Here is a 22862-nt window from a genome sequence, read left to right on the forward strand (position 1 = left end):
TTTTATTTCATATAGTAAACAGTTCTCCCAAAACTTTCACTGCCACCCCCCCCCTCCAGGTGTATTTCTTAGAATAATAACTCTTCATTTCATTTTTGTGCTGTTTCAGAAAATCAGGGTTAGGGGGAAAATGCTAAACTGACATAGGGTGCACGTACACTGTAGAACTAATGCCGTTTGGTGCCACTTTACGTGCTGTAGCTCCATCCTGTGGTGTCCTGAAATTTATAGTTTTGCAAGGTCTTTAGCCTTCTCTGCCAAAGAGTACTGGTGCCTCACGAAAGTACAATCCCTGGGGGTCTGTAGAATGGAGGCATCGTAATTAAAGTGGTGTCAAACTGCAATATTTCTGCAGTGTAGAAGCACCCATAAATACTGGATATTGTTGTATTGTTATTAGTATGTAATTTTCTGATAAATGTTGTACTTATAGGCAGTTCTCCCAAAGGTATGTGTGTGTGGTGCACATGTGTGTGTTGCTTACAAGGCTGCTAGCGCTGGTAGCATGTGAAGAAAAATGATGCAGGACTTGTTTTAACCCTAAATGACTGGAGAAAGGTCTTTCAGCAGCAGGAGTGGAATGCTCTCTCTCTCTCTCTCTCTCTCTGTGTGTGTGTGTGTGTGTGTGTGTGTGTGTGTGTTTGTGTGTACATGTGTATACATATTCACCCATGAGTGGCAGAGAGGGAGCAAAAATAGATGGAGTTTGTATGTGACTCACATTGCCCAACTCTCTTCCAATATTACCACATAAATCTAGTGTAGTATCTGATTTACATGTTCAGAAGTTTCATATGATGGAGCCCTTCCTAATTTTAAACTGCAAGGGAGTGATTGTTGCTATGGGCTTGCAGTTCAGCTCCAATGTATAGAGACCATTTCAAAATGGTTTTTTTGGCAAGATTTATTCAGAGGACGTTGGCCATTGCACACATCTAAGACTGAGAGATTATGAACTGACCTACCCAAGGTCAGCCAGTGGATTTCCATGCCTGGGCTTCAGATCTTGGTCTCCTGGAGTTGCAATCCCACAATCAAACCATTAACACTATGCTGGCTCCTTCAAGTGGGTGGAGGGATGTGAATTCAAATGCCATCCAGTCTCAGAACTTAAAACACAAATAGCTATCACATTAAACTAGTATAAGAATGAATCCTCCTCATTTAATCAGTAACAGCAAAATATCAGAATATAGAGACAGAAATGGGATGAGGACTAGAGAGTGCATTACACAAGGAAATAGACAGTCAACATTCAGGGGAGAAGATCCTTTATGAAGTCCTTTACTATAGTAGCTTTTTATAAAACCTCTCTTGAAAGCTAAATAAGAAAATAAATGCATGATTCCAGTAGCACATATTCACTTTCCAACTGAGCAGAAGTATCAGATTTTCCAAAAATTAGATGAATTATGTAATCCAGGATATAATCTGTGGCTGCTGGACAGTTAAATGGAAGAGCGACTACTCTTTGACACTCCAGTCAAGTAAGTGAACAGAAGCTACCATCCTGATTCATACTCAGAAGATTTTAATTAATCCCTTGATCCTCTGTACATTCTTGCACAAAACCTATTAAAGAGGTTTAGGGCACAGTGGGTAGTGATTTTATGAGATTGGAGTGTGTGACCTTTTGTCCTTCAACAGGGAGAGTGATTCACTTAAAACAAAATATGTTTTCTGACTCCAATAGTCGTTGATTCTACTTGAGGCCTGATTAAGACATACTGAGTATGTCAAGTTTATGAAGGCACAGAGCATTACCACAAATGTGCACTGTGTAAAACTCAAAGTTTTGGGGTCATTTGTCTGCTGTTTTGGTGCAGTTGTGGTGGCATTTAAGGGCTGCTGAAGAAGAAAATATAGTATCTGTAGGGGTCTTCTGCTTGCTTTCATGTTGGGGCTACTTGAACAGGGCATCAGTGACACCATTTCCCCCTCTGCGCAGATATTTTATTTTGAAGTTAAACTTGTAGAAAAAATTATCCCAGCACACTTGTTTTGGGCTCAGTCTCCAAGGGGTTTATAACATCTCCAAATTACGATGGTCAGTCCAAATCTCAAATGGGCATGGCGCCCCATCCAAAAATTGCTGCCAGACCTGTAAATACCAGTGGTTAGCAGAAGCTTCCTTCTCCCAGCAGAGTCAATGTAATTGTAGGCCCCCCAAACGTCTTTGAAAGGAAAGCACAGGGCCTTAGTACCCCCCACCCTGCATTGTCTTTTTGTAAAGGTACTACTCCTTCAGCAACATCACTCACAAACATTTGAAATACAAATGGTTGTGATGGGTCTGATGGGTGTTTTAAGATAGATTCCTAACTACTGTAAACAATATTTTTAGTTCTTCAAATTCCTTTTGACACTCTATGTCCAATGATTTTTTGTGGAGGGCTTGGGATTCCCCTCTTCACCCCCATTTCTCTAATTTTATTTTTAATAAATCATTTTTAATAAGGGCAAAGCCACCTGAGCAAAGTTTGGGATAAATTGTCTGTAAAAGTTGCCAAAGCCAAGGAAACTCTTGTCTCCATATTCTGGGTAGTTCCCAGTTTAACACCACTTAAACTTTCTCTGGGTCCATTTCTATCCCTAGGGTTGAAATGTAATATTCCAAGAACCTCAAGCTAGGTTTGTAGAACTCACACTCTGACAGATTTACATATAGCTAGTCAGCCAACAGGCATGCCAGACCTCCCTCGCCAATTTGATATGCACTTCAAGATCTTGGGAGTATATTAGCATGTCATTGAGGTATACCAGGACCTGATCAAACAACAGGTCATACAAGAGTGCATTAATCAAATTATAAGAACTCCAGAAGTCCTCACCAGATCAAATGACATCACTAAATTTTCAAATGCTTACAGGGGGCAGTCAAAAGCTATTTTGTGATCATCCTTCTCCTTTATTCATGCTCGAAATACCTTTCTCTTTCTTATTTTGTAGTTTTCAGTGGAATCAGGTTCTCAGTAACTCCCTATCCTGTTTTTTAAAACAACACAGCCAGTCTGGTTTTGTGAATTTGGGGTTTTCTTTTTCCTGTTACTTGACTGTATTTTCTCACTACATGTCCGTAAAGAGTAAAAAGGTAATAAAATACCTACCTCTGTTGTTGTTTGTTTGTTTGGCCAAGGCAGTTCCCATGAGCTGGAATTATTGGTACATAGTCAAGTGGGGAAGTTAGCTTATCTTAGGAGTGTACCACAAGGACCAGGGCAACTTCACAACCTCAGATACAGATGTTAAACCTACAGAAACCTTTCACTTCCAATGCTTAGTCCTGCTGTTGATGGCAGTGAAAATGCAAAACCTATTTCAGTGGTGGAAATATTAGGACAAAGAGTAAAAGAAAAATTCTAATCATTCAGATCTTGTAACCAGATAATTGCAACTTGCACCTATGTGGAAATATTCTTCAGTAGATAAACCGGGACATGCAGCACCCTTTTTTATCTAGAGTTAAGAAAGAATGTTCAAAAATACTTGGAAAATTGTTGGAAAATGTTTTTTGGGTGTCAAGAAATCCTGATCAGAAGACTTCTGGATTGACAAGAATCTTTGCAGTTCAAGACTGTACAAAGTTTACATGTGGTTGTTTTGTTCAGTAAACAGCATTTCTGTACAGGAAACAAGTGTTTTCTGTATGGAAAATAATGTTCCAATGCAGACATATTAATCCCTGTCTAGAAAATGTTGCTTTGTGTATAGAAAGAAAAACTAATTGGGAATTTGTTTTGTGAAAAATTGGGACATGGTTGATTTTAATAGAAAACAGCATTTTCTGCTTTGAAATTAATATTTCTTCATTGAAACATTATTTTTCACACAGATAGTGCTATTTTCTATACAAATCAACCGCGTCTGAATTTTACACAGAACATATCCCGAATTACAGCTTTTCCTGTGCAGAAAATGACATTTTCTGCACAGGAAATATTATTTTGTGTTTATATTTATATTATTTTTCATGGAGAAAATGCTGTTTTCCCTGCAAAACAGCAACATGCAAATTTTGTGCAAGATTTGCAAATAGCTTTCAATAACTATGTGGTTTTTGAAGACTTTCTTGCAATGGGTAGAAAATTGCTAAATTTACTTGTTGCTGCCTTTGAGAATAATTTTAGTGAAGAATTACATCCTTAATTTTATCACAGTGATTCTGAGCTATATAAATGCTCTTTAGTTTCATAGTCATTCTTCTGCAGGGAGGGGAAGAGTTTGATCTTGAATGTTTTCAAGAACAGGGCATTTAACCTTGCTGAAAATTACCATCTTCCAGACACTGAAATCCCTCTGCTCACTAACTACACTCTAAAATGATGTCCCTCTTCACTTAAGGAATACTGGTTGTAGGACAAAGTAATGAATTCCTTTCAAATATTTAATTTAATTACTAGAAAGTGCCTATTGCAGAAACAGGAATGTAAAAATATAGATACATTCTTCATTTGTGATTGCATGACTGGCTCTTTCTTTTACAAAATGGTAAAATCTTCAGATTGAACATTGGATTTTCTCTGGATTTTCTCTTGTTTCTCTCACCTTTGCAGGACTGCTTTGTAGTAAAGGGCTGAGGGGATTTTAACTACATTTATAATTAAGCAGATTATAAAAATGCAAATGAGGACCAAGTCATCCAAACCTTTAGCTATTCAAATAGTACTTCAAGGTAGAACAGGGGGACCTTTGTTCCTACTGTGCAAGGAACAAAATGCTGCAGAAAATGATTTAATTGTCCTTGAATTAGTTCAGTATAATCCAAACTAGGAAAAATGTGATAGGTAGTATGAGGTGTGTAAGGAATATTTCTCATTGGACCGATGATTTCTGTGTGAGGCAGCTAGGACCAAAAATGTATGTATTTTAAAAAAAACAACTTTATTTTTGATTAAGATAAACTGCTGAACTGGATCTGCATATGGCCTAGTCGAAAATGCCTGTTACTCTGGGGTAGAAATGAAGCAGACAGAAACGTCAGGAAGAAACTCTTCTGGAACATGGCCACATAGCCCGAAAAACTGTGAATGCCGGCCATGAAAGCCTTCGACTTCACGAAGCAGACAGAACTCAGATGCTTCCTTTTCGGTTCTGAATAGGAATAGGAGATTTGCATTGTACCAAGAGAGAGAGAGGAGAGGCTGAACTTTAATATTGTGGGTTGATGTAAATGATGGCAACTTTATTGGAAAGTACATTATGCATAAACCACAGCACTTTGAGAAGTATGGAATGAAAGAGGAGAATATGATGTACAACATAACCCAGACCAATACCTGTCTAAATATTAGTTTGCAGGATATGCTAATGCTTGATCTGAAACTCACCAACCTGAGGTGAGAACAGAGAGAACAGATATTTAAAAAACAGATTAGGGGTTATTCAGATGGTGAAAATAATCCAGGATGAATCCAGATTGAATCTCTGTTGTTCACATGCATCTCAAATGCACCCAATTAAGTTGGTGGGGACGGATGCCAAAAACCCACTTACCCTGGGATAATTGATAATGGGGTATTTTCTGAGTTTTTAAAAAAAGATTTGCATCATTGGCAGTGTGTTGTGAATATATCCAAATAGTCTCAGGATAAAACTGTGTATGCCTTGAACACAATTTGAATACATGCGCATTGTTGACAGTTCCACAATTGAGAAAGTGCCGTTCGTTTCCCAGCAGAACAGCCACTGCTGGGGAGAAAAGAGGGAAAGAGAGAGGAAAAGGAGAGAGAGAGAAAAAGGGATGCCAACCCCCTTGAGTAATGGGAGGAGACGCTTCTGACCAGTTTAGGGATGCTGGTGGGTGTGGGGACAAGGGAAGGGTGCCCGCACATGTGAGTAACCAAACTAACAGATTTGGAGAGATGTGATTTGTGGAGAGATGTGGTTCCATAGTGTGAATAACAAATCCAGAATGCATGAATGAGGTTATTCACTTTGTTCCAGTAAAAAAAAAAAAAAAAATTAAAAAATGCATCATGGACAACCATTCCCTGTTTAAATTTAATTTTGGTCAGCAACTTATATGCAGATCCATATTCAGGAATGTATTGCAGGCAGGTATTAATTTCCTTATTTACACACACACACACACAGAGAGAGAGAGAGAGAGAGAGAGAGAGAGACTTTCACTCCAGGTATTTCTCTGGCATTCTGAACTAGGAAAAAAATGTCCTACAAACAACATAATAATGAATTCATCTACATTTCTCTCAGTAACTTTCTATTAAGCACAAGGACCCAGTTTCTGCTCCCAGATATTACAGAGAGCCACCCAGCATACTGATCATTTTGGAGGCAGAAGGACATGTTGGCCACATTGAAGAAATATGCAAACTCCCAGGACTTTAATTTATGTTCCTTTGTACTCTGAAATGGCATTGCATCCTTCAGAATTATACGTCTCAGCATGTATCATGGGCCTAAATCCAATTCTTAATCCCTATTAGAGTAGACCTATTGAATCAAATGAACTTACGTAAGTGTTCACTTGGCCAGTGGTGGGAATCATGTGGTCTTCTATATGTTGTTGGACTGCAACTTCCAGTAAGCCTCAGCTTTGGCTGTGCTGAGTAGAGCTGCTGAGAATCCTTCAAAAATTAGCTACAAAGTGGGTTGAAAATTTGTCCCTGCCCCCCTCACAGTTACCCCACCCCAATCTTAATAGATTTCACTATTTGCAAAGTATATATCTGCATAAAGTTTCTGCTTGATCCACCAGTGATCTTGCATTCATTTCTATTTCTAGAGGGAAAGGTTGCAAAGGATCAGAAACATGGCTGATGAAAGGAAGGATGAAGCTAAGGCACCGCACTGGACCTCAAGTCAGATAGCGGAAGCTTCTTCCCACTCGCATTCTCCAGAGATCAAGGAGCAAAGTGGCACAAGTGAAGGACTGGTCAGAAGTGCCAATGGATTTCCATACAGAGAGGATGAAGATGGAGGATATGGGGCACGTGGGCAACAGAGCTCATATTCCAGAACCAAAGAGAATGGGATCAATGGAGAATTAGCGACAGCAGAGAAAGAAACTGCAGGTAAAAACATCCCCTGAATCCACCCCTCTGTCCTGTTCTTTCAATCTTTGCTTTTAAAGGAAACAACATTGCATTTATTTCTTCTTTAGTCCCTGGCATTCTGGCCATCTGGCTCAGACAAAGCTACAGGGGGAGTGCACTAACTTGGCCAGTGGGCCAGAGTCTCTTGTGGAGGACACTATGACTTGGCCTGGCCAAGGTCATATCCTGAAAACATTTGGAAAGGATAAAACACACAGCGGGGGAAGGAGGTTTGCCAATGGTGGAGCATATGCTTTGCAGACAGTTTGGTCCTATGCTCCATGTTTGTATTTCCAGAAGACTTTCAGCTAATATACTACTGGAGAATCTGTGTTCCTCTAAATATTGTTGAACTCCAGTTCACATTATCCTTGACCAACCTGAGGGATGATTGGGGGGTAATAGTTAAGCAACATTCAAGAAGCCAAGTGTCCCTTCTCCTAAGGCAATAGGTCTGGAGAAGGTCTTGACTGGGAAGTATTTTGCAGTACCCAAGTACAGCACAATTATTCTACTTCAAGTGCCATAGCGGCATCCTGTGGTGTCCTCCTGGGGTTTGTATAGTTTGGTCAGAGGCACCAGAAGATGATTTTCTGGCTGAGGGTTCCAAAAGGCCCTTCCCTCAGTGGACAATCCTAGGATACTATAGGATGAAGTCATAACACTTAAAGTGGAATCAAAGGGCAATAATTGCGTAGTGTGAAAGGGCTCTGAGATTTTAGAAGGCTCTTGCCAAGCTTGTGCAGAAATGGGGGCTAGACAAGAGCAATGGCCTGCATCAGTGTAAGGCAAGGCGCCTGTGTTCCATAGTTGTCCTTTCATAGAATCAAGCCTGGAGAGGGAAATCAAGGGCAGACACTGTCACAAAGGATTTCTTCACAAGCTTGTTAAGTTGCTTTACTCCAGGAAAATAAAAGAAAGAGGCAGGAGGGGGAGGGGAGGTGGAGAGAAGAAAAGAAAAAAGAGCTGCTTTAGAGTTCAGCATTGAGGCCATTACAATCACGACATTGGATTTGACTGCTGACGCCACATGCGCTTTTGTCAAATTTATAACTGAGCTAAATGGAAGATTGGTAGACGAACATGTGGCTTGCTGTGACTAAAATGAGAGCAGCTGTTTAATGTTAATGTTTGTGAGTCTTGATATTTTGAACACTGCCAAATTCTTCGGATGTATATTATTATATAGGGTATAACATGAAGCTCTGTCAAGTGATAGGACTGAGGTTAGAACTGGTCCTACAGGAGAATGAAATGTTGAAATAGGATGTACCCCTTTGATTTATGTGAAAGAGATACAGTTTTAAACCCCCTCCCAATAAAGCTCTTTATAAATCGAAGACTAGTACACCAGGGGAAAATAATGTTGCACAGCTGTTTGTATATGATGCTGTTTTATGCTCAGGAAGTATTTAACAATAAGGCACATTTTGTTTTGCAAATAAACTCATCTTGAATTGTGAAGCTGTGTAGCCCATTTTGCCTTCTCAGAACCTGCTATAGCTTTATGCATAGATATGGCTTGGAAAAATAAACAGTGATCATAAAATGCACCCACCCACACCACATTATTAAAAAAAACTACTCTTATTTACCTGAATCTGGAAAGATTCATTCACTCCTCTTTGGTAAGGTTCATTCATCCTTCTATTTTCAGGAGCAAATAGTTTCTATCCAGGCTCCACACCTCAAACTGCTTCACACTGAAATAGAATCAGTGCATAGAACCAGTGAACTCAAGTAGTAATAGTTGGTCTAAACACTAGCCAGAAGGTGAAACATTCCTGTTGAAAAGTAATTATTTGCTGTTATCATTCTGAGACCCCAAAGAGTTACATTACTATTTACTTTCCCGTTTCTCAAAAGTAGCAAAAATAACTTACTTTTTAAAAAAAGCTGAATGTTGTATGCTGGCATTTTTGGTAGAAAACATATTGTTCCCCATCAACCTTGTTGCTATTTTGACCTGCACAGCAGATCATGAAACAGTGGTGTGAACCAATGCTTGAACCATGTGGTATTTTTGTTTTATCATTTAGTAATGACATACACCTGTAACTATAAAAGTAACTAAAAAGTTACAGTTACACCACAAAAGGAGCAAAGTTGGCCAAAGCTTTGACTCAACACTGTCCAAAACTATCTTGTGATTTCAGTCCAGTCTGTTTATTGGTTTGTTGTTTTTAATGAAGCGTGCAGCTTCAAGTTGAGTAGACATGAGGTTGCATATAAACAAAGTCTGTAGTTTGCTGCAAGGTAAAAAACCAAAGCTCTGCAAATCAGAGGCACAGTGTAGGTAATTGTAAACAGATTAAACTATGCCAAAAGCACAAAGTATGGAGCCATTATTTGTCTATTTACTGCAGTACATTTGATTTATTAAGATATAAATTCTATGTATCATCATCACTAGGCAGAACAGCTTATATGAGGTATGATGCAGTGCTTTGTCTTAATTGTCAAACAGCAAGTTAGTAGAGAAAAAGAGGGAAGGTGACTCATGAAATGTGGGTAGGTAAAAGAGTAGGATAAAGCTGGGGACTTCAGGTCTTGAGATTTATGAATCACCTAGGCTGCAGTTTAAGACTATGCAGCTAGCATCTCCATATGTATTATCAATGGCTTGGATGTGAGAGAGGATGGATGAGAAAGACACACACAGAGAAAATGTGGTAGTGCTATTTCATGAAATCCTAGCAGCAAGTACAGAACCACAATGTATTAAAGGTTGCCTTACAACAAGGAATCATGTGGCCCTCCAGATGTTGTCAGTGTCTAGCAGTCCTCACTGTTGCCTAAGCTGTTGAAGGCTACTGGGTGCTGCAGTTCAGCACATCAAACCACAGAGTTGACATCTAGTTGAACCTCCTGCCATGCAGGAAAACACAAGTAAAGAACCACTGAAAGATAGCCATCTAGTCTCTTTTTAAATAACGCCAATGAAGGAGAGCCCACTACCCTCCAAGATGGTCTGTACCATTCTTAAACAGCTCTTGAAGTCAACAGGTTCTTCCTAGTGTTTTGGTGGAACCTCTTTTCTTGTAATTTGAATACATTGATTTGTATTCTGGAGGGCCATCCCACCTCTGCATTACAGAGGTGGGGGGTAGAGAACCATATCCATAATTTCTCAGCAGTTGGACAGTTTAAAACCTTCAGACCCTAAAATTGTTTCATAAACTGATAGTGTTGGAAATCTTTCTCTTTAAATAAAAGCATGGTTCAAGTTTGGGGGAAACTCCCTGGATGAAAATGTTAGTTACATATAAGTCTCAAATACGCCCTTCAGCTGGAAACACTTTCATGCACATCTTTTCAAATATTTCATTGCTTTTCCCTTGGAAGCCAAAGTCCTACCCAAGTTTAATGAAGACAGATAAGAAGCATTAAAAATGATTGCATCCTGATTGAATTTGATGCAGACATGTCCCTTTTTTTCCTCTACTGCTTTGCTGAGCTCTTAATAAACCACTCTGCCCAATTTTCAGAATGGTTCAGTGGTTGAACCAGAGGAAAATCAATAGTCGATTGGGCTATAGCAAGCTGTGTAGATATTTGCACTCTAGCTCTGACTACTAGCCATGATGGCTAGAGCTGATGTAAATTGTACCTCAAAAGACTGGAAAGGCATCACCTTCTGGAAGGCTGGCCTGTGACATCACCAGTGCAGTTTCCCCAATCCGTTTCCTCAAGCAGTTTTACAACTACTGTTAAAATGTCCACTGGAGTTGTAGTCCAAAAGCAGTGTTTAGAAAGAATAATGTTGAAATGCATTATTTGTCAGTATGAATCTATGGATGTTTTAAAATCCTCTTATACTCTTTATATGCAATTAGGTAGCCATTCCTTTGAGGGTCAATTGGAGCCCCATCTAAAAAAATATTTTAGTCAACTGGGTGGTTTTTGGAATTTTGCCTGTGCAAATACATTAAAACATAATGTGCCAGCTACGAAACTCTAGAAAAATCCTTGGAGTTGGTTTTCAGATCCCTCAGGGCTATAAAGAGGGGGACAGCTTTCAACAAGTGAAGGAGAAAACAGTCTAATGAAAATATTTTAGTACAATATTTAGCAAAAGTTGCTCTGAAAAGTCATTTCTGTGAAGTCATAAATAGCCCAATCCATCTCCCTTGTGGAAATCAAAAATATTTGGTGTTTGGAAAGCTTTGTTGCTGTGTGCCTTAAAGTCATTTTTGATTTAGGGCAACTCTAAGGCAAACCTGTCACAGAGCTTTCTCTCTCCCTCCCTCCCAGTTGCAGCCCCCTTGTGCCACAGTCCAGGGCTTTCCCATATCTACTTTACTGTCAGCGTTATATCTCAGCCTTTCAAAAGTATTTCAATATTTGTAAAATGTTCCCCTTCATTTATCTACCTCCTTCTTACTCTGATTGTTAGGCCTGTTTCAGAAAGGGAGCTTGTTTTTTAAATTCTGTTAGCATATCATCAGTCAACAATATGGCTCCTACTTTATAAACAACAATACCAAATATATTATTGTTTTGAAAAGTAGTCCATTTTTGAGACTAATAAGAACAATAACAAATAATCAAAATCAACAGCATACAGTTCAGTGTACAGAAATCATTATTGTAATCCTACTATTTCATCTTTATCGAGCTGTGACCTCAGTGCATTTCAGACAAACTGTTGTTTAATCTTCATATTCTTCTGATCTTGACTGTGGTTTATTTGGATTAAATTTGTTTTGGACGTAAAACTCAGAAAAAGTAACCACAGGGTTAACACTATAAACTAATAGCCGTAATCACTCAAGCACACATAATCCATCATTGCAAGCGGCATATTTAGGTTTGCACAACTCAACTTCCCTTTGTGTTGTGCTTTCAGCATCCCTTAAGATTTACTGAGTATGACCTCACTTTTAAAATCCTTTGAGTCAGATGGTTGATGTGGCTTTGAGAGATTTCACTGGAGCATTCACACACTGTTGAAAAATGGAAAGCAAATGAACTAGTAATGTTCTAGTGATGGGGAGGGGGGTGTCAGACAAGAGTTTTATTCTTTTCCCTGGTGCATCAGCAGGAAAATTTTATATAAACTGAGACTTGGATCTCTGCGTGCTTGAATAACCTTTTTAATATACTGTACTGTCCTTGCTACCATTTCACTGTGTATAAATATGCCACATTGAAATAAGGTAACAAAATGGATATTTCTGAATATGTGGATTTCTGCTATCCTGTTGACAAAAAATGCCACTTTGGATTTTGAACTTCTGAGAGCAAAGTTTATTCTGCTCACAGAAAGATCACTTTCTAGCCTAACTTGCAAATCTATGGCCCGTTACAGACAGGCTAAAAAGTACACCAAAGAGCGCGTACTAGGGTTAAGACAGGGCAGTGCTTCTGCACCGCCCTAACCCTTCTGCGCGCTCTGCGCGCACAAAATGGTGGTGGCCGTTCCACACGGCCGCCACCATCAATACGTGACAACCGTGCCGCCTCCAAATGAGGCGACGCGGTTGTCACGTATTGGGGTCATGGCAGGGCGCCTAGGGCGCCCTTTCCGCAACCCCGGAAGGAGCTCTGTTTCGGAGCTCCTTCCTGGTTTGGTCCACTGGGCGCAGCCTTCAGATGGCTGCACCCAGTAGACCAAAGGAGAAAGGGGCCAAGCAGCCCCTTTCTCCTTCTCCCCGCCACCGCGGGGTGTCCTTGGGGCTTGAAGCCCCAAGGACACCCCTTTCCAGGCTGCGGGGAAGGGGCCTTTTGCCGCTTCCCCACAGCCCGGAAAGCGGCGGATCAGGGCTTCAGCGGCTGCCGCTCTGGCCGCTGAGGCCCCGATCTGGCGGGGAAAGGTGCGCCTACAGGCCGCCCCAAATGGGCAGTCTGTAATGCGCCTATGTATAAATAAGGCATAAATGTGGCTTCTTATGGCAGCAGAAGCAGCTTCTGTGGTGAGGGACAAGAAGTCAATACTAAGTCCATATTGGGCCTCCAGTGTCTGGAGTGGTGGGTTTTATTTTCAGTGTAATTTGCTGGCAATACTGCACAGACCCTTTAAGCTTTTCTCAGACTGAAACAGAAGAGATTGGGCAAGGCAGCCCCTAACAATATGCACATCAAGTTGCAGCTCTCATATTTGTGTGCCACACCATTCTCCCAATCCTTGTCAGGCAGCATGAAATTTGCAGAAAAAGAAGTAACTAAATGGTAAACAGGACAGACAGGGTGGGTCAGCAGGCTCTTTGCTAGTGTAGGGGAGAAAGGAGGAATCCTAAGTAAACTGAAAACAGCAAGAGAGGTAGCGGCAGCTCGATGCATACGTTAAGGCAAATGGGATATTGGAAGGAAAATAAAAGCAGGGTTATCCTGCTTGTAAAAGTATTTATTTATTTATTTATTGAAGATACCATGCCGTGTTATTGATGCTGGAGCTATCTTATCCAAACTGCAACCTGGGGCTTTCTTCTTGTTGTTGTTAATCCCCTGTGAAGATCCAATAATGCTCATTCTTTTTTTGTCTGGAGGGTTATTGCAGCAATTAAGCCAATACAAGATATTTTATGCACTTACTATATCTCCATGCCTAGTCTCCACAATCCTACCTTGTGCAGACAGTTTAATCTTCCTGCAGGCAATCTTCCGAGATAGTGAGAAAATTTTCCTCAGCCAGGCAGAATGATTGCCTGTGACCACATCTGCTGACTCTGCAGCATGAGGGTGATTCAAGAGAGGCTTGCTCCAGTTTCATTTGCCCCTTATTTTCTTCAAGGGCCTTACCCACCTCCCCTGCAAAGCAGTGAGCCATTTCCCACTGATTCATAGTGAAGTTGAAATGCATTGCTCATTCTTGGAAACTGTCCATCCACATTTCCCAACGCTGATGTATAGGAATGTGAGAAATTCAGTTCCCAAGCCTGGTGTTATTTCTCAAGGAGATATCAAGGGGGTGCTGTCTTGTCCTGACTTTAGAAGCATGGATTGTCTTTATGAGCTTTGACAGAAAATCAATATTCATATTTTCTCCCATTCCAGTCCATTTCCAAATCCCTCCTTCTCTCTCTTTCTCTGAATCTCTTTCTGTATGTGCACATACACACAAACATGCAGAAAGAAAACAAATGCTCCTGAACTTGTGGTGTTTCGTGCTGCAGCATTGCGGCACTTCCTATCATTGTACTGCATATTTACCTTTGCGGCCTAGAAATTGTCAAGAGTCTGAAAAAAAGAAAGAAAGAAAGAAAGAAAGAAAGAAAGAAAGAAAGATTGATTGTTTCTATGTTCGGGGGTCAAGGGGGTTGAGGTCTGGTATTTAAAAGAAGTGACCCTAGACTTTGTGTTTCAGATTAACATTTTATGTTGGAATTGGTGCTTTCAAAACACTACATGTAGGATACTCCTAAGTAAGTACTCCTGAGAAGTGATAGTGAGAAGAAAACAGACCATACTCAGACCGCATGCATAATCCCGTGGAGTCTTATGTTTAGATCAGCTTAGTAGTTATGCTGTGAAAGACCAAAGTAAGTATGCTCTTATTCTGTTGCTGATGAGTCCCTTGGGGAATAAGATGCTAATTAACCATTCTATTTTCTGTTCTTTCCTCCAAGTGATAGTAATTGAACTAAATACTGAACACTGTACCACACTGCTATAGAAACTGACAAACATCCTAAATTATATTCACATTGGCATATTAAACATAATGTAAAGTTTTGCTTTTGGAGTGTATCAAGCTACTTAGACATTTTTTAAACAAATCATATTGTAAGACAGCTGAGACAGAAGGCTGGACATTGGGCTATGTGTTGTAAGCTTGGTTACAACTTTAATGGAACTATTACAGTGATTAATCATGTAATTATACAATGTGTATATAACAATAAGAAGGAGGGGACTTGGAGCCCAATGGTTCCAGGCCAGCTAATGCTCATCATGGGGGTGGAAACTCATGTAGATCAGTTAAACCTCAGCATAGTGCATTTCAAATTAGTCAAGCAATGTATCGTATCCGAAATCTAGATTGGGGTTGTGGTCACATGCAACCGCCCCAACTGCAGGCATCCCCCTTCTTCAACCCATTGGTTAACTTACTCCCTGATTTAACTCTTTCTCAATGTCCCTCCTCTCTTCCATATCCACCAGTTGTGACAAAACAGCAATGCTACCTAAAAGCAAGAGGTAGAAAAGCTGATAGATAAGCAGAAGGTACCACGAGCAGTTAAAGCAATTAAGACCCTAAATAAAGGAAAGCCCAGTGATAACTACAAACACAAAAAGCAACAACAAAATACAAAATCAATAATTACAAATAGGAGTACATGGACAGAACAGTAGATTAGCTCACAATCAATTGGAAAAAACAGGGAAGGTGAAAAACCCATGCTCCAATAACATGGGAAAATTCCTTCCCAACCCCGAAAAGTGACTAGCTAAAGCCTGGGGATGCCAAAAGCAGGAAAAGCAAGTGTATTGAGGGCAGGAGGGTGGGTTGTGCTAAAGTCCAGCCTAAAATATCTGATTCCTTCATTGTTAGGCCTGTGTAAAGCCTGGCAAATCTCATCTGAAATCTTGCAAGACCTCTAGTTCTACAAGACTTAAAATGTGATCTGATGCAAAAAAAATTGCAACCAATCACACACCAAATGATGTGAGACTTGATTGCCAGCCCCCAATGCCCTACCTGCTGCATCAGCTCAGTGCAGAGGAGATTAGCTCATCTATTAGATAAAAGTAATTTGGTGAGAAGTGTATTTTAAACAAACTGTGGCCCCTATGTGGAGACATTAAGTAGTGAAGAAAGAGCTTCTTTGTGGGGTGATCCCAGGTGAATCTCCCTATGTAGTGGGTTTGCAACACATGGAAGTAGACCCAGTTGTTTCTGAATTATGGTGATCCTAAGGTGAACACTAGAACCCAGTATCTAGTCCTGATCCACAAATGTGTGTACACCACTAGCAGTCTCTCTGGTCAGTCACTTGAATGTCTAGTTGCAGCTGAACTTGTGACTTGTCTCTCTTGAGAAGTCATGATGGCTTTTTGCTCACTAACCTGTGGTAGCTGCTTCATAAGTGCAAGCCATCCACAGATGTTTCATTTAGTGAGTGGGAAACTTGCAAATAATGCAAGTATAGTCACCTTAAGTAAACCTCCAAATCCAAAATCAATGGGCTTATTATTTTCTTTATATTGAAGCCCAAAAAATGAGAAAGTGATAAGAAGCTAAACGGGATTTGAACATAATTCATTCTGTTACTATAGCAACAAGTATAGTAATATGTTTGAATTGATACTCCAAAGTCACTTAAGCATGGGTTCCCCCCCCCCTTGACTGGTCCCTTAATTCCTCTCAGGAGCCCTTTTCAGGTGGTTGTCATGAATATGTGAGGACAAAAAGCATGTAAGAGGATGTGGGTGCCCACACTTCTTCCCTCTCTCAAGATCCAAGGGCATACGGTGATGTGACTAGCACCTCCTGGCCTGAAAAAGGATTTTGATCATGTTCAAATGAATACATTTTGAATCTCCTTTTGTCCTTCACCCTGAATGCAAGCATTTCAGATGTGAGATGGAGGTTGAATCCAACATGCCCAAGGATGTTGGACAGGGCTGGTGTAGGTTCCCTTTGTGCACACACATGTTCAAGATGTATGTCTAAATAGGGATGGTCTCTCATTGTCTGAGTGTATCCTTTTCTGCTCTGTCTATTCCTATACCCTAAATGAAGTCCATTATGTTATTTCCACTGTGTGATGTACCTATAGATAAGTGGGAATTCCCATGTAAACAACAAAGTGCACATTCATTTAGGATTAGAGAAATGGATGGAGTACAGAACTGTATAATCAAAGAGGGACATGAAACAATTTGAGGCAGTGCACAATCAGTTTACGTATTTTTTTTTTGGGGGGGGGGAGTAAATTTAAGTGAGAGGTTTATTTTTTAACAGAGAATGATAATCCTGAATCATCATTCTTTGCTGCCAGACTAGCTAATACTAACCACAGCTATAGCAATAATAGTAGTAGGGGGAAACCTACATGAAGCATTATGAGAACTCATAATTGCAGTGAGGTTTTAAATGCTTCTGCATAATTTATGATGGTTGCCCTAGCATTTCTACTGTAGGGTGAAATAGTATAGGTGCCATTTCAGACAAGCAGTTTCCTGCCTAAGGAGATGCCTGAATGCTTATGAATGCTTGCAGTGGTAACCACATCATTATGATAATAAGAGAAGTGGGATTTGCACACAACCATTCTGGCTTTGCTAGATGTGATTAGTATTTTAAATATATTCATAGCTGGCAACTCATTTTAACATGGCTTTTGTGAATGGCAGCCTGTTTCATCAGTTCACAAAAGTGTATGCCAAATAAAAGGTGTTTGTGTTAAAGGGCTGCAAGACTTTTGTTTTTTGCTGCAACACACTAGCATACATACTCTCATGGTATTTTTATAGTTCTTTTTAAACAAAAATAACAACAACAGTGTTCTTCTTTTTCAAATTAGAGGTTTCCTTTGTCTTTCTTCTTCTCCATACTGTTGGATCCAGGTTAAATTAATTGCACTCAGGTCCCACTGAAATCAGTTGAGGTTCTACTTGGGTCTAAGTGAAACCGTATGGACATAGTTACATGCAGCTAATAGTGCAATCCTACGTTTCTTAACTGAGAAGTAAGCCCCACTGAGTTCAGTGGGATTACTCTCAGGTAAAGGGATATAGAATAGTTGCCACAGTCATGATGCAACCCAATAATGTTTATTGGCAAAGAAATGTGCAAGCAAATTTTATAGCTTTCAGCATAAAGACATTGTTGGAACAGGACTTTGGAACACATTTTAAACATAAGTTTGGTCCTTCATCTTCTCATTGAAATTGGATTTGCTTTCTATACGTCATAAATATGGGACATTGGTTTTTAGTATCTCCTGAATCAGAGTTCAAAGAGCTAGCTAGGAGAAACTGCTGTGGATTTTTATTCATACCTATATGCTTGAAAGGCAATAAATTCATTCCTTTAATAATTTTATTGCCTTTCCCTGAATTAATTTGCATCAAAAGGCTTTGCATATTATTTTCCTTGCCTGTCTATAGCATCCACTTGTCCTTTGCTAATAGCCTTGGGTTGTTCTGATGCAGTTCATTGGCAAAGCCCTCCCCCAACTTATAAAGCTCACTTTGAGTTAAACTTGCTATATCCTTCACTAGCGCTGTAACTTCAAGTTCATCAACCATTATAAACTCATTTGAGCATCTACATATTTCTGATTAGATACATGGTACATAATGGCATGGGGCTAATAGGTACCCATTCATAAACTATGAATTCATTATTATGAAATATGTTCTTATTGAGACAAATCAGAGAGGTGCCTCTGAAACTCTGCAAAACAGTCAGCTACATGAACAAGATGATGCTGTTCCTCATCTGAATGCCAAGGGTTGCAGCTTTTCTCTTCAGTGTTGCTATGCCAACATGTGAGCGCGCTTGTCTGAATTTCCGTATTAGCTCCACTGAGAGAAAGTAGACAGAAAGGGAGGTTGTTTAGCATTCAGGAGCAGACCCATATGAAGCCGAACAGTCTCTCCATGAATAGACTGAGAAAGATCCAGTCCGTCAGACAAAGGATGCAAGGCCATTTTTGTTTTTGGCTCAGTTGTATTGCGCACGGTTTGTGAGAACATGGCAAAAAATAAACAGGGACAGGCAGGTTAGTAGGTAGCTAGGTAGATGCTAAGGTATGAAGTTGGGAGAATTCACAGTCAACATAATAATGTTCTTCTTTTCATCAAGAAACAAGTCATATGTCTTGTATAACTAAAACAGTACATTTCAGACTGCTTACATTAACTGCTCCTTATATTGGCTTTGTTTTGTTTAGATAAAAATAAGGAATGTATGCTGTGACTCTTTATGAAGGCTTAAGGCCTTCAGAAATGTGGTACCTAAGAAAGAGGAAATGTAAGAGAAATATGTTTCACAAAAATCTTGATGTGTAGCTTCTAGGATCAAGGGCTGCACCCCTTAGACATGCCAATATAAAAACTCCTCTTGCCACTACATAAATCCTATCAGTTTTGCTGGGGGTGAAAGGCACACAGGAAGAACACACTTCATTTCCAAGCAAAAACATGTTATCTACAATCTTCTAGGAACATAGTTCTGCTGGGGATGGAGCAATGTACCTGCCTTCTCTTGCAGAATGAAAGACGAGAATAATAGGGGAATGGAATGGATCGTTCTGAAAAGGAGAACTACAGGCTCTTGTTAATGTTGCACTTGTGATGATAAAGCTTTTTCTGCAAATCAGAATTATTACTGAACCTGCTGCGTATCCATGGCTTTCCCCCCACTGTCTGTCCATACAAAGTAACACTTTAAAAAACTCCACACCATTACATTTTCAAAACAAATTTTTATTTTTAGAACCTTTTCCCCAGGTATGATCATCATGGAGAAATGGATGGTGAACATGACCAAGTAGAGGATGGTTTTCTGCTCCAGATGAACATTGCAGTCATGCTTATAAAGTGTAAGAGATTAATCTGGAGGGCCATATAATCCCCACCCTTGCAAAACCAATTATCAGTAGCTACATTTGGTCTCTTCAATGACCATGCACTTGGTCATTATATAGGAACAATCATGTCTATTTGAAGAACTGGGCCTCTGAATTTGCTTGGTTTCCTTTTTCCAGTTCCTTTTCTCCCCTTCAGTTTTGACAGTTGTAATGAACTATAAATTTGTGTGCACAAGCTATCTTTTTTTTAAATAAAGTAAAATAAAATTGCTGTTCACATCTTAGAAAATTTTGGCAATAATCCTCATCATGTCCTCATTATAAATAGATTATGAGAACATTTTAAAGAGAGTATAAAATGCACTAGAGGTGTGTGTATGTGTATGTGTGAACCATAATACTGTCCAAAGTGCTGAATAATAAATAATGGGTGCAAAGATCAGTAATCTTCAGGCTTTTGGATTCCTGAAGCCTTAACTTCTTAACTCCTCTTCTGTGCTGGTCCATTTCTGGCCACAGTTCTTTGGGTACAAATAAATTCAAGCAGCCAGTAAGTTCAAGCAGCCTACTATAACCTGGCTTGATAACAGAGTAGGCCACATATTAAGGAATATTTGGATTAGTTTTTTTTAATTGACGGACTAATTAATCAAGTAAAATTGATTTAATTTGTCTATTAAAATATGAATATAAATAGAATGGTTAAGTATCTCTTTTTTATGATTAAGTGCTAAGTGTTACTTTTGTAGATTGAGGGGCTGTTCAGGCCACTTCTCTTAGTGCCAGATCAGGGCCATGGCAATGCATGCTGTGGCCCCAATCTCGCCTTTCCACAGCTCCATTCTGCGCCATGGAAAGGGCACCATAGTCGCCGGTACCATGGCTTTTTGGAGCTCCTGTAGCGTTGCATCATTTAGATGCAGCGCCAGAGGAGTGCTGTGACACTACACGCCATGTGGTGTGGCATGTGGTGTCACGCCGGCCTGGGAGTGGAGTTGGGGCATGCATCGTATGGATGCCATGTGCCGGCTCCACCCCCCAGGCCGGCCTTAATGGCCAGTCTGTACAGTTTCTAAGTTAAATGAAGCATAATTGACAATATAATAAGTGAAAGCAACCATGCTTTATCAGAAGGAAAGGCCTGTTTACTATTACTTTCATTGCCTGTTAGGCTGATAAAATAGCTGCTAAATAAATAAAGAAGCAGAATTGCTTTGAAGATTTATCTCTACACATTCAAACCATCCCACACTGATTAATCAGCTAAGGCTGGAATCCTGCTCACATTTGCAGTGTCTAATTGTCTGAGGTCAAGAGTGCATTGCTTCAGCCCTGAACCAGCTACATCTATGTCCTTTGGGGACCAAAAAATTGTGCAACCTTGCCACTTCGAGTCCCTATGGTGGGAGAAAGATGGGATATAAGAAAATAAAATAATAATAAATAATAATGGTGATCTGAAAGGTTTATCATTTTTTCTGAACTGACCAATATTTTCAATATTCAGAATGAACCTGTACAACTAGTGACCTAAAAGGCGAAATGCATATCATCAGCCATTTTGTATGACCTAAAGGATGCTTGAGGATCTAACCACCACTCCATTTTGCATCTGAGGGCAAGCAACAAAAACAGGAAATTTACTGTCTTCAGTGAGGGTATATTTGTCGGTTGGGTCACATGTATTTTTTTAAATATATATGCTGTCGTCCTTCCAAGTCCACGGACTTGAAATGCGTGGACTTGGAAATCCGTGGAGGGGTGACCACTATTCATCTTAATGGGGCACGCGCCAGTGGTGCAGACCTCTCATGCACACACCTCATTCAAGCCTATGGGCCTGAATATGCGTGAGATTTCAAACTTGCAGGTAGGTCCGGAACTGATTCCCCACGAGTTTAAAGGGGTGTGTGTGTGTGTGTGTTATGCAGGACATGTTTTTAGTGAAAGGAGGATAAAATAAACAACAACAAAAATTATGCAGGCCTTACTTACTTTGTTCCCCACAACTGCAACATATTAATTCTGAAGTTGTATTTTTACTGTTCTGTAGTCATGATAAGGGCAATATACCTGCTGTTAAAATTGTAGACAATTTTGTGTAATTTGAATTAAAGCCAGTGTAATAATCACAGCAGTCACAAAGTGACAACAATAATCCAGTCTGCCAGTTGGCACGCTGCTGTAGTGTCAACCCCATATTTGTGAAGAAAATACAGCTGCCTTTTAGATTAGGAAAACTCTGAATGTATATACTATCTTGAAGAGAAGAGGAAATTGATACTCTTCAAAGCTGTATGTTTGAGAGATTTTGGACTGTTACAAGCACATATATTGGTCTTCCCAAACAGCGATCTTCTGTTATCTTCGCTACATCTCCGTCAATTATTAGGCAACATAATTCAGGGCCGTATGCAAGAGGAAGATGTCTGTCTCAACATACCGGCAAGCTAGTAGCCTGGGAATTAAGGCTCAGAGCAGATTAATTGTGCAGCTGGTGCTGCATTGCAGGCCTAGTGGGTTTTGCAGTGTCTGTCTGGCAGTGAGCGCTTTAAGGGACAAGGGCACTGTGCTACTGCATTTTCGTGTCAATGTCTTCCTAATGGGATATGTCAGAACTGTGCTGCATTGACAGGAAACGATTGTCTTTCACCCTGCCAAAGGAATAATAGCTGTCCATATTTTTCTGAGCACTGTTCACTTTCTATCCCCAGCCTCTCCCTGCCCCCCCACCAGTTCTGCCCGTGTTGCTTTAAGACTTTTATAGTTTCCCGTTTAATTACTTTTTGTCCTTGCTTTGAAAATTAACTTAAATCTGCCTCTCTCTTTTTTTTGCATTGCGTCTCCTACAAAATAATGACATTGATAACTATGTTGTGATTACTGTTTCCTTGTGAACTGTTGTTGTTGTTATATTATTATATTCATTTATATCCTGTTTTTTCACCACAAAATTGGGACTCATGGGTCCCATGTTGGAAAAAGGTGGGATATAAATTAAATTAAATTTTAATCACATGACATCCTCCTTTCTTTTCTTTATTTTGCTGCTGAACCCATTTGACTATAGAAGGGTAATTGCTTTACTTCTGGGGAACAGAACTGGAGACTTGCTACTACTGCTGCCATTAGGAAGCAGTCTCCCCCCAGAAAAACATACACATACACACACTTATGATTAAGAAATAGAACTTTAAACTACAGATCCAGAGCAAAATGCTTTGGCTTCTGTCTTTTTCATTTGCCAAGGATGAAAATGGGCTGCATACTAGGTGGCAAAGCAGAAAACCATGATCATGTCTACACCGGCCAAATAAAACAATCT

The 22862-nt window shown here is 39.9% G+C and overlaps 1 protein-coding gene across 1 annotated transcript in view; it reads left to right on the plus strand.

The window, feature by feature from the left end:
• The window catches only part of MAP2 (microtubule associated protein 2), a 329228-nt gene that overhangs the window by 204267 nt on the left and 102099 nt on the right, over positions 1 to 22862 (plus strand). Inside the window, 1 exon segment of the mRNA XM_042447021.1 lies at positions 6746 to 7034. Coding sequence (XP_042302955.1) covers positions 6773 to 7034 — 262 coding nt within the window. The 5' untranslated portion in view covers positions 6746 to 6772.

Source organism: Sceloporus undulatus, chromosome 1, assembly GCF_019175285.1.
Source record: "Sceloporus undulatus isolate JIND9_A2432 ecotype Alabama chromosome 1, SceUnd_v1.1, whole genome shotgun sequence".
Taxonomy (NCBI): Eukaryota; Metazoa; Chordata; class Lepidosauria; order Squamata; family Phrynosomatidae; genus Sceloporus; species Sceloporus undulatus.